Source organism: Tasmannia lanceolata, unplaced genomic scaffold (assembly GCF_043159265.1).
Source record: "Tasmannia lanceolata isolate RefF3 unplaced genomic scaffold, GAP_Taslan_0.1 ptg000003l, whole genome shotgun sequence".
NCBI classification, from domain to species: domain Eukaryota; kingdom Viridiplantae; phylum Streptophyta; class Magnoliopsida; order Canellales; family Winteraceae; genus Tasmannia; species Tasmannia lanceolata.
This window is the reverse complement of record NW_027518680.1, coordinates 57,740,214-57,758,385: the sequence shown is the minus strand read 5'-3', so window position 1 is coordinate 57,758,385 and position 18,172 is coordinate 57,740,214. Positions and strand designations below refer to the sequence as shown.

At 38.6% G+C, this 18,172-nt stretch overlaps 1 protein-coding gene and 1 long non-coding RNA gene across 7 annotated transcripts; one reads left to right on the top strand and one right to left on the bottom strand.

Annotated features, from left to right (window-relative positions):
• Nucleotides 1-2,813: 2,813 nt before the first annotated feature.
• On the bottom strand, nt 2,814-17,946 carry LOC143856654 (alpha/beta-Hydrolases superfamily protein). Of its 6 annotated transcripts, XM_077366921.1 has the most exons (11): nt 17,926-17,946; nt 17,116-17,297; nt 13,667-13,761; nt 13,429-13,526; nt 13,198-13,247; nt 12,653-12,748; nt 12,327-12,416; nt 12,019-12,111; nt 11,222-11,317; nt 4,068-4,133; nt 2,814-3,078 (listed from the first exon to the last, which is right to left on the bottom strand). In XM_077366921.1, the coding sequence occupies exons 2-11, from the start codon at nt 17,272-17,274 to the stop codon at nt 2,950-2,952; spliced, it is 972 nt and encodes a 323-aa protein (XP_077223036.1). In that variant the 5' UTR covers nt 17,275-17,297; nt 17,926-17,946; the 3' UTR covers nt 2,814-2,949. The 6 variants fall into 6 exon arrangements, with proteins under 6 accessions (XP_077223036.1, XP_077223044.1, XP_077223054.1 ...); XM_077366939.1 differs by lacking the exon at nt 17,926-17,946 and having other exon boundaries at nt 2,942-3,078; nt 4,068-4,146; nt 17,116-17,314; XM_077366942.1 differs by lacking the exons at nt 2,814-3,078; nt 17,926-17,946 and adding an exon at nt 3,493-3,797 and having other exon boundaries at nt 4,068-4,146; nt 17,116-17,314.
• On the top strand, nt 4,626-6,049 carry LOC143856682 (uncharacterized). The gene is made up of 3 exons (XR_013238298.1): nt 4,626-5,243; nt 5,505-5,582; nt 5,807-6,049. It is a non-coding gene; the product is annotated as an uncharacterized LOC143856682 (long non-coding RNA).
• Nucleotides 17,947-18,172: the final 226 nt, after the last annotated feature.

Here is an 18,172-nt window from a genome sequence, read left to right as displayed (position 1 = left end):
AGTAAAACAAAGTGAGAAGTGCCATTATCAAAATATGGTAGTGTGGACATCAGTCCCCTATCTTTAATCTGTACATAAGAAAAGTACAAGCAAATAACTAACTGATGATGTAAATGCCTAAAGTTATAGGTGTCAATAATAATAATAATTCCCTGGTGCAAAATGCAAAACTTTATGCTTGTCAATACTAATTCACTAAGAAAAATTATTGGTGTCAAATGAAGTTCATTTTCACATTAATCTGTACTAAGGAAAAAGATATCCCAAATTTTCTCTTCAGGAAAATGTATCAAAGACAAGGGAAATGTTATCAGCACAACATTGTTTTGATATTTGCACTAACCCATCTTGTCTTTTATTATTAAAGAGCTGTCAAAGGTTATTACAGTTCCTAGACAGGTCTCATAAGCCAATTAAAAAAAAGAAAAGACAAGCTAGGTTTGTGCAATTATTAAAAAATGGTTGTGAAAGACAATCCCCTTTTACAGTTTCACTTTCAAAGATTCACACCCAACTTTCTTTTCCACTCAGTAAAAAGAGAATGACATGAAGATTAAAAAACACAAAATCTTTTTGTATGCATGCAAGTGAAATCTGTACACATTCAACATTAATAAACTACGTAATCATTTTTCAAAGATTCCTCTTGCCAACTTAAACTTTTTCCCCCAAGCCAAAAAGCAATTCCCCCTTTCACTTTTAGCTTTTTATTAGCAGCACATTGAAAACATTACTCTCTTCCACTTTTGCTTTATTGCTCCTGTACAGAGAGGAAGATATTATTTTGCCTTTTGCTGGCCACCCTACACTTGGCCTCTTTGATGATGAGCACAGTTGGCCTCTTTGGATTGCAAGAATTTTGTGGAAAGTTTGAAAAGGAAAAATATTTCCAAAATTTCTCTACCTTGAGAAATAATTTTTCTTGCTATCCAAACAGGGAGTGAAAGGGTGAAAAATCTCAGATGCTCAAAGAATAATAGCATTTCTCCCCATGTGAAATGATAAAGGACACCCCCTAGATTAGCTTGGTATTGGGTCCTAACAGTTGTGCTAATGCAGCAACATCACACTTTTTGGTTGTGATTTCCAAATAGCTCTTTACCTTACATACTGTGCATGGACCATGTAATTTGTAGACCACAAGCTCCCCATTGGGGGAAGGCCACATCACATTTCACCATCAGCACCACAGTTTTAGCTGAGTTTTGTTTAGGGAAATGTTATCAGCACAACATTTTTTTGATATTCACACAAACTCATCTTATCTTTTCTTATTTAAAGAGTTGTTAAAGGTTATTACAGTTCCCAAAAAGCTCGGACAAGCCAATTAATAAAAAAAAAAGAGAAACTGGGCTTGTACAATTATTAAAACATGGTTGTGCTGATATCATTTCCCTTTGTTTATCTTGATTTTACCAATTCTTCAAAGTAGGAATTTAATTCTCCAAATTAGGGTTTTTACTTATATTGCAGCATTTGGTATCAGAGCTTAAGTTCGTTCTCAGAAGTTCATTTATGGCAACTGTTAGAGATCGGAGGTTGATGAATATAACTGCATTTAGAGAGGGAAAGTAGTTGAGATTCATCAAAGAGTTGAATATTTATGCTAGCAACTCGCGTTGCAACAATTATCTTATTTAATTATTTAATTTTAGAAGGTATACATATGAAATTTCTCCATTTCTCAATACTTACAAAGATAATTTACACAGTAGAAGTATCATATGATTCTCCACTAATTTGAGAAACTACACCGATGTATGGCAAATAAGAAAATATCGTAACAGTGAAGATAAAGATGAGGAAGAGTCAGGGTTAGAGTCTTTTCTAATGTTATCAGATTATTGCTAGAATAATCATCCAATAAAATGAATCGATCAACTGTAAATGGGCTGTTACAATCCTTCCCATAGAGGCATGGAATGTGTATGATGATTGGATCAGGGTATCAAGTGGGCCCAACATAGAAGAGGCCCCAATCAAATATCGAACCAATCTAACGCCCAAGATTGTCCGACATGTAGATTTTCATCAAATGAAGGGTTAGGATTTTCGTGAAACTTTTGGATTGTGGCCCAACCACAATAAGCACCACCAAATGACCAGCTGAGTTAATGAAAAATTGACCGCATCAATCATTGAGTCACCCGAGTTGACTCTTGTACCATAGACTAAGTTCACTCAAGAATTTGAGAATTGAAACAAAGGAATGTTCAGTAACCATTCTCTTTCTCCCAATGGAAGAGCATACAAAACAGGCAGAAACAGGAGAATGAGAATCATCCAAATCAAATCCACATGGCTTCGAAAAATCTGGCGAAAAAGCTCATCCTCCCTGATTTTTCATCCTTCCTCATTCTCCGCAAGGCAAAAATAAGAGAAGCCCGCGGAGAATAGGCCCTAAATTCTAAAAAATTGCAAAAAAAAAAAAAAGAAGAAAAAAAGATGCATCAACAATTTGTGTTTATGATTTTGGCTGTTTAATATTCCCATTTCTTCATACTCCATTTGTTCTTTTCTTAATCAGGCACATGTTAGTTAAACCTTTTTGCTTCCTTTCAATTAAGCTTTATTAAGATGGCCTAATCGCATTTTTGGCAATAATATCATGTGACAACAAATTCATTTTTTAGAATTCGGGTGGATTCTAATTCATTTTTTTAGCAAAAGCTCAACCTAACCCGACCCAAGTTGCGCCCCTAACCGTACAAGGCCAATGCCACTGTCCGAATGCCAAATGAGACGATACCCACAAAATCGAGCAGACTGAAACCGATATGGAAGAAACAGACTTACGACAAAACCAGCGCAAAGATTGGAAAGTTAACCCCAGTAAGCTTAAGCTCATCTGTAACGGATACACACATAAAATGATTGAGCAAGCTGGCTAAAAACTCGCAAAAAAATAATACATTGCTAAGCTAAAATCAACATGAAGCCAATAGTGTTTTAATTGCAGTTGTCTCGAACAAACTTCACAATCAACTCAGCTGTAGAGCTTGGCCTCTCCACATGAGGAATATGTCCACAATCAGGTATTTGATGCAGAATCGAATTAGGTAGTTCACTGTGTAATCTCTGCATAGTATTTAGTTGGATCAATTAATCATAATTTGCAGTTGATCGCCACAAAAATTCTACAGTTCAAATATGCGCGCGCACACATCGTCCATACATAATACCCATGTTATATGGATTCTTCTGAATGGGTGACGGATTCCAATACTTTAGTATTCTTTGCGGCACTTCTAGATCTACTTTATCTTTTTTTTAATACTACTACTACAACTTTACAATTATCACATGTTTTGAGTTTTATCCATCGGAATAGTAAGTTTGCTTATATGGAAGTAAAACATTATATTCACTTATTCGATTAAAATATTCCTATGACCATATTATTATGTTAAAAATTTATAATTTGAGAATTGGTTTGAACATTTTAGCGAATCTGAATCTGTTTTTTTTTTTTGGACGTTTGTTGAATCTGACACTCGATACCCATGTTGGATTCCAACACTCTTATAGCATAATACACATAATATCTGTGTCCATGAGCAACAATCTGAGAAGCAAGCTTACATGGAAGAGATGGTTTCTACAAACACGAATATACACCTTTCATTTACCTATTACGAGAGCAAGCACTTGCATCTTTTGGATGGGTACACAAACTGTTTAAAAATTCGTACTCAGCCGAGTTGACTCAGGCAAGTCAATGATTGGCACTGTCAATTTTTCATCAATGTCGGAGAGTTAAACGAGTTTTGATTGACTTTGTAGGGCAAGATTCGGACCTGGACAAAAAGCCGGTCAGGGTAAAACGAGTTGACTCAGGAGTTTTTAAACAGTGGGTGAAAATACACGAGCATGTCATTATATGGTGATTGCGTGTTCATGGGCCTACTTCGTGATTAGTGACGCTGAATTGTTCAATTTTTGAAAGTACAATAGTGCAATAAAGGACCCATCACCAACAAATCAGAAAATCAGAAAGTATTGCCAGTCTTAGGATATATGAGTCAAACATGCAGCTTATACAAACAAAGCTCAAGAAATGAACTAACCAGTGCAAGATTGTTGCTTATAATCTGGTCATCCTCACCCCAAATAATAAGGGTTTTTTGTTTTATCTGTATAATGCAACTACAGTAGCATCAGAACAAGCATCAAAGAAATTCTAGGACATTTAAACTGTTGAAGTATAAAAGATAAATAACGCCTTTCTCCAACAGCTTAAGCTTTTGGAAAAGTTGGTAAGTTAACATGGTATCAGAGAAAAAGGTCTCGAGTTCAAACCTCCTAGATAGCAAAAATTCACATGCGATGGTCGGCCCAAAGACGAACCACACGTGCCATGTGTTTGCCAAGTGGGCCACACGTGCGGGGAGTGTTAAACTATAAAAGATAAATAACGCCTTTCTCCAACAGTTTATGCTCTTGGAGAAGTTGGTAAGTTAACATAAACCTTTAATTCTCATCTACATGCTCTACTTGTGCATTAAAAGGAATGCAATCTAGTTTACTTTGAATAGTAGATAGACCAAGACCCTAATGGTTGGCCCTTTAAGCAAATTCAAAAGAAAGCATGACTCCATTATTTCCCAAGTCTAGGGATGAGAATTTTTTAATTTGAGTGCAAATTGTTTGGCAATTTATCTAGCAAGAGTAAATGAAAGTATCTGATCGATTAGCTCTTCATGTTATTTTTACAAAGGCACCACACTTTTCTTTCCTTGGGAGTCTTCCTAAAATCAACAACCAAATGACCTTCGGTCAGCAGTTGAAATGCTCGGCAATCTGTCAATCTTTCAATTTTAAGCAAGAAAATTTGACCTATTATCATGTTCTGAGAAACATGAGAATACTTTCCAAAATGTGTTCGCCGATAACATGATTCGGACTCCTTACACCCAACATAAAAGAAATATCTTTGTGTTGATCATCGGCAATCTTTTAGGCTAAAGAGAGGGCGACAGAAACCAACCCTGAAAGTGACGAGATAGTGGCTGTTCTTATCATGCAATTAAGAATCAAAGGACTCGTTAGAAATCGACTCTTGCTTCTAGCACCAATTCGCAAAAGGGTGATAAAGGGGGTTCATAAGAATTTCTCTAGGGATCGCAAAAAGATGAAAATCACTTATTGTGGCAAGACAAGACATGATAGAGAACATTGTTGGAATCTTGTTGGTCGACCAACGCAGTTTACTCGCAAGAAGGGAACTCTTACTGCTCATACTGGTATATCAGTTGAATCTCACGAACCATCGCATGTAGTTTCTTCTTCCTAATCCCCTGTTTGTTTTAGATTATGACAACCGATTGTGGAGTCCCCAACCGATTATTGGACCGAGAATTGCACTAAATTTGAGTCAAATAATCGGTTGGGGACTTCACAATCGGTTGTCATAATCTAAAACAAACAGGCCCTAAGTTATTGTTTCCAATGACAAGTAGTGCATATGTCATCGGTTGTCTCAATAGAAGCTTATGCTCACATAGGTATACGTGCACCTGCATTTCATTCTTTTGCTTCTCCAACATGGATCATTGATTCTGATGCCTCCAACCTCATGACGGGTATGTGTTTTATATTTTGCTTCATATTGTATTTGTTTTGATCTTGACAAAGTAAAGGTTGCTAATGGGTCTCTCCTCTGTGGGGAAAGAGGAGGTTCCATAGCTTCCAATTTTTCTTTATCATCTTAGATGTTCCAAATCTTGCGACTAATCTGCTGTTCAATAGTTTTATTACCAAATCCTTGAATTGTAGTGACATTTTTCCTTCTTATTGTTTCATTCAGGACCTGCATTCTAAGAAGATGATTGTGAGTGGTCGGGAATGTAATAGATTATAACTACTCGATATCACTTCACAAATTCCAGTCGCTCACCAATCTAGATATGGTCATTTATCTTTTTAATACTTGATACTTTTATTTCAACAGTTATTTGATTCAAATAGCTTGAACTTTAATTGTGAAGTGTTTGTACTTGCCAAAAAATTGCCGTACTTCATTTCTAGTAAGGTTAACTACAAGTAGCAATCCTTTTGAGCTTGTTCATTCTGATATTTGGGGGCCTTCCCCTACTACATCGTTGTTTGGGCATCATTGCAGATAAACTCGAGAAGTTTTGATTTGATTATGATCCAAAGAAAAAAATTCAAATAATAGAATCATTCCATGATGAAAATAGAATATATGTACTTAAATATTAAATGATTAATCACGACCTAAATTCGGATTTTTTGATTATTTATAAGAAAATTTTCAGAATTCTTGTAAATCGATTCCAAAAGGAACACTCTGTATCTTTTGTAGATAGTTACACCCGGTGTACTTGGGTTTACCTGCTGAAATCCAAGGATGAAGTATTTGCTCTTTTGTTTAGTACGAATGTTCCTAAAACTTTTTTGGTCTAATGGTATTCTTACTGCAACATATATTATTAATTATATGTCCTCTCATGTCTCGGATATAAATCCTAGTTGAGGTTCCTGTTCCCAATCACCCTTTATTACCTATTCCCCTTAGATTTTTTGTTGTATGCTTTGTTCATGTTCATGGTGTCTCGTATAAAATTCAATCCTAAATCCCTCAAATGTCTCTTCCTGGGTTATTCAGCATCACATAAAGGGTATCAATGTTATCATCCTCCCTTCTTCTTTTTTTGGGAACCTTTCGTCGTCAACTTAGTCGAGTTGTGTCCGTGGATGTCACCTTTCATGAATCTATTCCTTTTTTTTGCTTCCAGAGGGTCCTCTCGTCAGGGGCAGAGTTGTGTTAGTGAAGAGAGGAAGGACTTTTATTTTTAAATGGTAGGATATATTGATACAGCGAGAACCGAGGAGGTCCTCAATAGTACAAGGAGAAGCTAAAAGAAATACAGAGATAAAATACAAAGAACTCAGGGTGGAAGGAAGTCAAACCACTACAAACCCAACCTACGCACCCCAGACCTAGCTAGGGAATTTGCATCACTATTCGCAGATCTCCTTACATGATTAAAAACAATGGAAGGACCTTCAGTTAAGTCCGAAATCTCCTCAAAATAAGATAAAAAACGCCATGGAGGAGCTGCTGAACCCGATAACCACTTAATTACATTTTTTGAATTACCCTTCACAATCACCTTATCATAGAGATCTTTACCTAGTCTCTTGATACCTAGGAAAGCTGCCCTAACCTCGGCTTCACTTGAAATACATATTCCAATACGACCAGAGAAGGCCCAAATCACCAAGCCAAAAGAGTCTCTACAAAGCCCCCTAATACCTCCCGGCCCCGGATTTCCTAGGCTAGAACCGTCAAAATTAAGTTTTATTAGATCACCAAGGGGTGCCGCCCAATACTGAACAATTTGGGGACTTCTTTCTCTTTCATTGCACATTATCTTCCATCCCTCCCATAGGTCAAAAGCCGATACAAATCTAAACAACAGGAGGCTTCTCGCCCACGAGATGGATAGAGCAATGATTTTTAAATAGAGCCAATACGAAGATTTGGCCACTCCATCAAACACTCTGGAGTTCCTCTCTATCCATATGACGCACCATGTGGCTAGAAGACATATCGTCAACTCTTTTGTACTGCCATTTTACTTGACATTAGGGACAACTCTAATTTCCAGGATGGTGAGCCCAAGGAGTTGAAGGTCTATCTGAGGAGAAAGCACAAAGAGGACCAAGAAATTCCCGAGAATTTAACATTGGATACAACACCCTAAATGAAGGGAACCTATGTATGAGGAAATGAGAGCTTTAGAAGAAAGGTGCTTGGAAGTTGGTGAATCTTCCTAGAGTAAAGAAACCAGTGGGATGCAAGTGGGTATACACCGTAAAGTATCAGCATGATAGATCCGTTGACAGGTTAAAGTCTCATCTTGTAGCCAAAGGTTACACACAAACCTACTGCATTGATTTCCAGGAGACATTTGCATGCAGCCAAGATGAATTTTATCTGAGTTTTTCTTTCTATTGCCTTTAAAAGACAGAAGAATATAGCCACGGAAATAACCTTGCCCAACCACATCTCACTGGAAAAACCAACTGCTTACGGGCGCAGGATGACCCCTTTCTTCAAAGATCAGCACTCGTCGCCAGAATATTTAGGGGTGGAAAAACCTCACCCCTGCCGCATCTCGCTGGAAAAACAAGGTGGTTACAGGTGCATCTCGCTGGAAAAACTGGGTTCTTCAACGTTCACCACTCTTCTCGTCAGAAACCTTGCCCCCGGAATACTAGGAGAAACCATACATCCAAACAACAGAAACCCTTGGTAAGTTCCAGGGGTTTCCATTTCCTGTCTCCTCCCAGAGTTTTACAAGCATCCAAACAGACCCTAAGCAATCTCCTTGAGCCTGGTTGAGAGATTCAAATAATGTTGTGAAGATAATTTGGTTTATGCTGATCATACCTTATTCATTAAGAGGGCGAGTGAGTTAATAACCCTTATTGTTAATGTTGTGTGGGAGCCAATGCATGCATGAACCTAGAGTTCCACATTTGGAGGTTGCATAGAGGATCTTAATGTATTTGAAGGTATCTCCTGGAAAGGGATTTCTTTTTCTCCAAGCATGGTCTCCTTAAGATCAAGGCTTACACTAATGCAGACTAGGTTGGTGTTGTTGATGATCGTCGCTCCACTTCAGGTTACTATACCTTTGTGGGAGGAAATCCAGTGATGTGGAGGAGTACAAAGCAATCTATAGTTGCTCGATCTAGTGCCGAGGCAGATTATAGATCAATGGCTCATGGAGTTGAAAATCTTTTCTAGTTGAGAATCCGTTTACGCAAGTTGGGTATCAAAACTGAAAGACCGAGGGACTTCATTGTGATAATCTAGCAGCATTTAATATTGCTCATAATCCAGTTCAACATGACAGGACTAAACACATTGAAGTTGATAAGACACTTTATCTGATAGAGTTGCCTCTGGTGAAGTGTGTTTGCCTTTTATACAATCAGATGATCAACTTGTTGATGTTCTTTCAAAGGGAGTGGTAAAATTTAAACTTGATGTACTTGGCAAGCTTAGCATGGTTGATATATATATATATATATATATATATATATATATATATATATATATATATATATATATATATATATATATATATATATGAGAAAAGGCTTCCTGCGCTCGAGCACATATAGCTTATCTGCGCTTGAGTGCAGGAACCAAGGGTGGGGCCACATTGTTGGGGTGATCCTCCGCATTCATTTGAAAGGCCCCATCATGGATGAGGTGTGTACCAAAAATCAGCTTCATTGAATCATCATAGGGTGTCCATTTGTGATAGGGCTGCAAATGAATTGAGCCGGATCACGAACATGTTTGGGTTCGGCTCATTAAAAGCTCGGCTCGGGCTCATTCGTTTACTAAACGAGCCGAACCCGAGCCAAAAAATTAGGCTCGTCAAATAAATGAGTTGAACTCAAGCTTTGTATAGTTCGGCCTGGACAAGCTCGCGAACATTTTAGGCTCGGTTCATAAAGCCGAGCCAAGCTTTAAAGATCGGATTATGCTTGTTATATATATATATATATATATATATATATATATATATATATATATATATTACTTAATGGTATTTATTTGATGTGCTTACTAAACGAGCTGAACCTGAACCCAACCAAGCTCGAGCCTGGCGCGGCTCGGCTCATTAAAAGGTCGACTCGGGCTCGTTCGTTTACTAAACAAGCCGAGCCGAGCTGGAGCTTTGTTGAATTTTGGCGAGCCGAACATGAGCCCATAGTATAAAGCTCGTCACGAACACGATCCGATGCTCAAACTAAGCGAGCTGAGCCCGAACACACCAAAGTTCGGCTCGGCCCGGCTCATTTGCAGCCCTAATTTGTGGGGGTGAAAATGGACAGATACTGTTTGTCCACTAATCTGACCATTTTTTCACTCGACAAATGGACAACCTAAGATGATCCAAAGGAGCTGATTTTGGTGGACACCCTTATCCATGAAAGGGCCTTCTAAATGAATGCTTTGGACCCCCCCAACAATGTGGGCCCACCCCTGTTTTTTCACTCGAGCGTAGATAAGCTTATTTGCACTCGAGCGCAGAAACCCTTTACTCTCTCTCTCTCTCATATGTGTATATATATATATATATATATATATAGAGAGAGAGAGAGAGAGAGAGAGAGAGAGAGGAAAGTGTTGGTGTGCTTGAGTGCCCAATCACATGGGTCCCACATTTTTTGTGGTGATCCAAACCATTCATTTGCAAGGCCATATCATAGATAGGGTGTGTACCAAAAATCAGGTCCATTGAATCATCCTAACCCCTCCAAAAGTGGAGGGCAAAAATGGGCAGATTTGTGGACAAACAGTGTCTGTCCATTTTGACCTCCACAAATGGATGGGTTAGGATGATCCTATGGAGCTGATTTTTGATACACACCCCATCTATGCAAGGGCCTTCAAATGAATGCTTTGGATCATCTTAACAAAGTGGGCCCACATGTGATTGGGCACTCAAGCGCACCAACACTTTCCTCATATATATATATATATATATATATATATATATATATATATATATATATATATATATATAGAGAGAGAGAGAGAGAGAGAGAGAGAGAGAGAGAGAGAGGAAAGGGTTCCTGCACACGAGTGCAAAAACAGGGTGGGAGACCACATTTTTGGGGGCCCAAAGCATTCACTTGGCAGGCCCTTCCATGGATAGGGTGTGGCCCAAAAATCAGCCCCATTGGATCATCCTAACCCAGCCATTTGTGGAGGGGAAAAATGGGTAGAAACATGGACACACAGTGTCTATCCGTTGTCCCCATCTTTGATTGGGTTAGGACGATCCAATGGGGCTGATTTTTGGGCCACACCTTATGGAAGGGCCTTCCAAATGAATGGTTTTGATCCCCACAAAAATGTTGCCCCCACCCTGTTCCTGCACTCATGTGCAGGTAACTTACCTGCACACGTTTGCAGGAACCCTTTTCTCATATATAGGTTAAGTGGGGAGTGTTGAAATATGGGGCATTAAACAATTATTTATATCTCAGTGTATACTTATAATGCATTGAAATATTATATAAATAAGAGAAACAGGATCAGCAAACCCTGACAACTTCATCTAGAGTCGTCTACTTTGGTTATTATAGGTTGTTTCTACCAAAGTCAATAGGTTACTCACAACTAACATTATTTTCAACTAAAAGGATGTTTGAAGTTATTGTGTACCTGTTTTATTTGGGAAATAACATTATAGCCCCCACTTATCATAAAATCAACGGTTGCATCTTCCCACCAAGGTAGTAGACAATGTAGGCGACCAATCTGGAAAAGAATTTAAATGATAGTTCATATCATAACATTTTAATCAAAGGAATGTATAAAATAGGAAAATTATAGACAAGCAGACCCTAAAAGCAAGACCAACTTTATTGCTCACCGACTTATTTGTAATTCTTATGTGGTTCTATGAATTTTGCGAAAAAAATATATTATCGGCAGAAAGCAAAGAAAATGTAATATTATTACGCCAAATATTCACATGAAATACAAATTTGATAGAGCCAGGAAACCCAAATTTAATATTATTACAACAAATATTCACATGAAATACAAAATTGATAGAGTCAGAAAACCCAATAGCAATAAAATACTTTCACATCTCTTGACAATATGCTAGCAAAAAATGCTATGCTTCCCACTATGCAGGACCAAACACTTGTTTCATTGTGGGAAATATGTAAAATAGTTGAAATGTGAGAAAGAAATGTCTTTGGATACCATCTCATTAGAACTTGTACCATTAGATAAGATAAAAAGAAGTGAATAAAAAGAACCGATTAAAAAAAACAAGTGAATAAAAAAGATGGATTACTTGGAAGTTCATATCTACTACACATTCAAATCATAAGTGCATAATTACTAATGCAAATGATTTAAGAAGAAACATATTACTGCTGTTAGAAAAAGTCTGATATAGAAAACTCCGGTCCCCTAACAAAAATAGCTGTGAAGAAGACACTTACATTAACCCAATCAAAGCTGGTAGCAAGTGAAATGCTATTGAAAGCCAAAAAATTCGCATACAACCGCAACGGAATGCTCTTCAATAAGGAGACCTGATGGAAGGCAGTGTGTCCGCAATGTGATGCATATGCAATTTTAGAGAAATACGAAAACCCCAAAACAAGAAAATATAGAATTTTATCAATAATAACTATAATATATAAATCATTAACCTAGAATGGCAAGCTGGAAGGTGATGTACCAATAATCACCAATCTAAACACCAATGTTGCAAGCAGATATTTGAAAGACAAGGCAGACATCTCACCCCCGCATAGGCTAATATTCTAGGTAATTTGGTCAGGTTTCCTGTACCTTCTGCATACACATTTGCATCAACCAACACTAGCTTCTCAACCTGAATAAAGTTAAAAAGGAAAAGTAAATAATAGAACTATTCGAGACTATTCGAGCTACTTATAATACATGGCATGCTGACAAATCATGTGACCTAAAGATGACTTGTTATAGGACAGAATTTTACATATTTGTAAATTTTCTGAACAACCGCATCCTTTGCATCAAAAGTACAAAGTGAATGGCACATAGAATTATGGGCAGTGCTTGTAACTATTATGCACGGATAACACTTACAGCTTCTGAATGGTTGATTGCAAAGTCAATTGCAACAGAAGCACCAAGGCTTGGTCCAACTAATATCATGGGCCTTTTGATGTAGGACTTCCACAGCTTCGGTGCAAGATAAAGAACAAATTAGTATCTCCGCTAACCAAAAAAAATAAAATAACATACAGTAACACAGGAATTCATGTTTCCTACATCAACACTGCATGCTTAGATGGACAGTTTTGTGTTTTCACTAGTGGAAAAAGAATAAAGAATGTGAGACTCAAACTAGATTGGTTTCCCAACTTTTAGGTTGGACATCATAACACAAAAAACAACATTTGAAAGGAACAGTGAAACTGTAAAGTAACATTGCTGGGAAGTTGGTAGTCCATATCGACGGATACCCTCTTCATGGAGTAATTTGTTGCTTAAATTATAGGGACTTCATATTTTACGAAGGAAACTGTCCTTTGATGGGTGATGTTACATCATGCTGCCACCAAGAATGAAAAATATTTCTCGGGGTTTCAGGATTTCAGGATGCAGGGAAGCTAAGAGAGCAGACATACCTGATATAGGTGCTCCTGCTTGGCGGCCACACTACATGAGGGAAGTTTTTCTAATACAGACAAGAAAAACAGAATAGGTGAACCATGAAGTGAAAGAAGTTCTTGCTAGTAAAAAGCTACGAGTGTTACATAGAAAACTATGAACTTTGTCAAATAGATATCCTGCACCTATTGACCAAACCCCAAAAAGTGGAAAAAAGCCCATCTAAGATGGAGTGACAGATACCACACCTAAATCAGAGAAGCCCCATCCCAAAATGTCCACAGCCCATGTCTCTAATCCAGCATCCTCAAGTAATGGATACGTGTATCTCCATTCTAAACAAGAGCTGTGAAAAAAAGGATAAAATAGCATACACTGGGTCAGGAAACAACAATATTTTCAGTTCAGTTCAAACCAAATCTTCTTTTGAAAGATTTGACATGAACCAAATATATGTCTTTAATCAAGCAGGCACATACAACAGACCTGTCAAAACCATGGAGGAGAACAACTGGGTTCATTTCACTATGCAGCAACGGCTTCACACAACTACTCATAATGCACTTCTCTGAAAAGGAAATCTGCAGTGCCTCAGCATTAGCCCTACAATTGACTAGGGAGCATTATTTGCATGATAAGAACTATGAAGCTTCACAATACAGTTAAATTTTCTTCTATAAGAATTCTTCATTTTTTTACCTCGCAATCATATGCTTTGGGTCCCAATTCATACGAGTTCAATAATCGATGGAATGAATGAGTATTTCGTCATATTACTTTTATCAGAATGTTTCGTAGAACTTCAATAGATTCCAGGAAAATTTTTCAAAATAGTGGCAGGACAAGATCAGTGAAGTTCTAGGAAAATGGGTAGTATCAAACTGATTCTAGAGCCACTCCAAAAGCCAAGAACAATAACAAGAGCAAGAGAGCGTGGAAAAGAGCTCAAGATGAATCAATAGTTCAATACGCAGAGGGGCCCAAGCAAGGTAACTATGTGATAACAATACTGCCATTAGTGAGTCTTATAGCATGTTGGGAGAGAACTCAAGGTTGATGTCCCTACAGTTGAAGAGATTACTGATATCTTCACCAAGCTCTAAGTGGAAACAAACATGAGGACGTTCTCTCTCTCTCTCTCTCTCTCTCTCTCTCTCTCTCTCTCTCTCTCTCTCTCACACACACACACACACACACACACACACACACACACACACACACACACTCACAAACATAATAAAATGAGAATAAGTGCTATTGACATAAGAAAAGATAAAACCCTCCCATACTCATCCATTTGTGGTTTCTTTGAAAAGTAATATTGAAAAACAAAAAGGATTAATATAGCCAAAAGAAAATACAAAAACAGTTCACTTCAAATTTTTATATTTCATCCAAAATAATAATAAAACAATTAACAATTAACACATCTAAATAAGAAAGTGAAAAAATTAAAAATTAGAGAGAGGTAACCCAACTGCCCCAACTGAAAAATAGTAAAAGAAATGACCCCTCCATTATTTACCCCCTGCTTTATTTTACACTTCTCTCATACCCACCATCAGTTACAAACTTCTCTGAATAATGGAAAAAACTGTTGGAAAAATACCAATTTTATGCCTCATTTCAAACTTTGAAAAACCTCCCAATAATTAAAAAATCTCCCTTTCCAAATAAATGTGAGTACAAAAAATAATTATTCAATCTTTGTTTGAATGGTGAGAGTGCTTAATTAAAACAAAAGAGAAATAAACAAATAATTCTTCAATCTCTCTTATATCATTTTCAAATCTCGTGAGAAATTCAAAATTACTGAGAAAGACACAATAGTGAAAATTACACTCAGATCCTAATATAGCTATGAAACAACCATTTAATCCAAAAGCTTTAGCTGTTGGAGTTGGTGTTGTTTAATCATTTCTACTTCAACACTCCCCCTCACGTGTGGTGTGACCCCTCTTTTTTTGGGTTGGCGCTACACATGGCATAAGTGGCCCAGCACATGTGGATTTTTTATATCAAGACGGGCGGAGCCAGGGATTTACACTTACCTTTTTTTTTCTTTTTTTTTGTTGCGGGGGGGGGGGGGGGGGGGCTTGAAAGCAGGTAAGCAACTAAATGTCTGAATAGCGCCATATGCTTACGACTAGGAGCTTCGAAGGCTAGTTGAGAGAAGGGGACCTTGGGAATGTGCCCGAGCGAACCGTTTTAGGGCTTTCGGACAGCTGACTCGTCTATCTATCTCACCATGTCAATGACGGCGGAAGGAATGCCCTTCTTTCTTACGGCTCGTTACCGTAGCGCTCGTTCACTCCAAGTGTAGTGTCTTTTTCAACCAGTAGTGTATCAGTTCTGGCATTATTGAATGAAAGAGATGCCGAGCCTGACCTTGTACCTTATCACCGTGGCGGAGGGAAAACAGTTTGGCACATGTGTTCACATACTTCAGCATAGAACATGTGCCGAGGGGAAAGAATGCCCGAGCCAATACACTACCATGGTTAGCAGCTTCCATGACACCGTCAGACGGTGAACCCATACAATCCAACCGCCTCATAAAGTAGTAGTAGGAGTTAACTAAAACCTTTTCTACTATACTTTTTCCATAAACCCAGAGCCGAGATCCGAATTCTACGGAAATGGAATGTGTGGATGGGCCATAGTAGGGCCTTCATTTGTGCGAGCTGAAGTGAAGGAACTGAGTCTTGCACAAGAGCGCACGAGGTCAGAAGACCAACTCGGAGTCGTTGCTCCGGACGGGCCCTTCGACACTCGAGTCAGTATGAGCAGGAGTGCAGAGCCAAAAATTTAGGAGTGGTAGCTTAGAAGTTATTACCCCCTTACTTTGAGCCTTGAGAGGCCTTTTATAGAGGGAGGCCTGGGGTGGTTGAATTACCTACCCCAGGACAGGTGTCAGCCCTTCTGTGGGTTTAGGTTTACCTACTCTCAAGTAATTACGGGATTACCCCTGGGCAGGTGTCGAATTCGTGGTGGGCCCTTCCGGGGCCACGTGTCGACAGCTCATTAGTTGTTATTTTTCATACCCCATCAGTGGCTAATTAGAAACTAAGCACGATGGAAGCTGTTTCGTATAGACTAGATGATGGCAAGAGTCTGTTACGCATGACCGAGAAAGTGACCAACGATATCCAACTAAAATTATCCCATTTCAATGTCTGGTTGAGGCTAGCTCGTAGGGCTCCGGTGATTGATTGCAAGTAACTAACTACAGTGCCAAGGAAAGAAATTACTTGTGGGCGTGACCATATCACTTGGATTCGACGCGGAACGCGGCCAAGAAAAATCCTTGTCGAATCGGTGTAGATGCGGCCAAGAACGCGTTTTACACGGTTGATGCGGTCATAACTCGGGAGAGTCAAAGGAGTTTATTGAGTCCGTAAGGCAAAACGCGGAATGCGGATGTGGTGCAATGCGGAACGCTGCCAAGCTACAAAGGAGTCAACTAGGGCGAGTTCCTTGTCGAGTCAATGAGTTTTTAAACACTAGTACTAATTAAAGGGATTTTGCAAGTCATTCGGCGTGGGGTGGGGTGGGCGGGGGGCGGGGGAACTAATTTACACTTTGCCTACATTGGTCATTGCAGGGGCCGTGGCCTTATTTTATGGTCTGAAATGAGACTGAACATTAAGAAAAAAAAATAAAAAATAACTCTATTTTGAGTATAGTTATAATTTCCCCTGTTTTTCAGCCACTTCTCACTCTCTCCCTCTCACACCCTCCTTGCCTCTCTCCCATAACTGAATAAACTAATATTCCATGAAAAAAGTTTTCATTCCAAACGTGGCCTTAAACCTCTCTTTTTTACACTACCCCAAGAAACTGTCAAAAGCCAACCAGATAAGCTCAAGAGGAAGAGAGGGTGCGAGTATAAAAAACAAGGGGTTGGTACAATAAGCTTGATGAGGAAAACCCACCTGTACGGGAAGCCTCTGAATTCTTTTTGCCAACTTTTGGGCACATGGGTCTCTAATTCTATCCACTTCTCTCGGAAGAAACGGTGGGAAACCATCAACATAAGCTCTGCATTTCTCCCTTGCTCCGGGCAGGGCCCAACACAATGCTAGGCTCTGCATTCTTTCTTTGGATGGGTCTGATACTTTACTCAAGAATAAGTACTCAAGATGTGAGAAGACTCACAAAATATCTAGGGAAAATTACAGTTACACCCCTTCAACTTTAGGATACATTCAAGGATAATCCTATTAATCCTGTGTTTTCAATTTGTACAAGGTAGACCACCCTCTTGAAACATGCTAATTATGCATGCCTTATACTTTGAGGGACCATTAACGGAAAGGGTCTACCTTATACACATTGAAAAGTCAGGAGTGTAATTGATGAGTTTGAAACTATGGGGTTACCGTTGAAAGTGTCAGAAAGTTGAGGTGGTGTAACTGTATTTTTCCCAATTATCTATTAATTTTGTCCCGTATTTTTCAAAAAGTACTGTGCTAACCACATCATATGATGATCCAAACTGTCCATGTGACTCATCACAATGTAAATAGGTTGTTCCCCAAAAATCATTTTCGTAGGATGATCCTAGCCCTCCAACCTATAGAGTTTCCCATGATATGCAATTCCTCTATAGATCAGAGGGTTGGGATCAACCTAGAGAAATGATTTTTTAGGCACAATCCATTTACGCTGCGGCCCATCACATGGATAGTTTGGATCATCATATATGCGGTCCGTAAAAAAAATACAGGAAGGTAAGTGCTTACACCATATAAAAACTTTCCAAAACGAGGCTGAAGAGCTTTCAAAAGTTATTACATTTCCCAAAAAGATCTGGCCATTCAATTAAAGAAGAAAAAGGCAACTAGATTTGTGCAAATATATGGTTGTGCTTGGAGATGCTGAAAACGCGTCAACCCAAAAGGAGAGTTCACATAGTCTGTGGAATTTCTCTCCCTTTCCAATGTGTGATCTTACACCCAATGTGTGATCTTACACAAGTTATCTCCATGA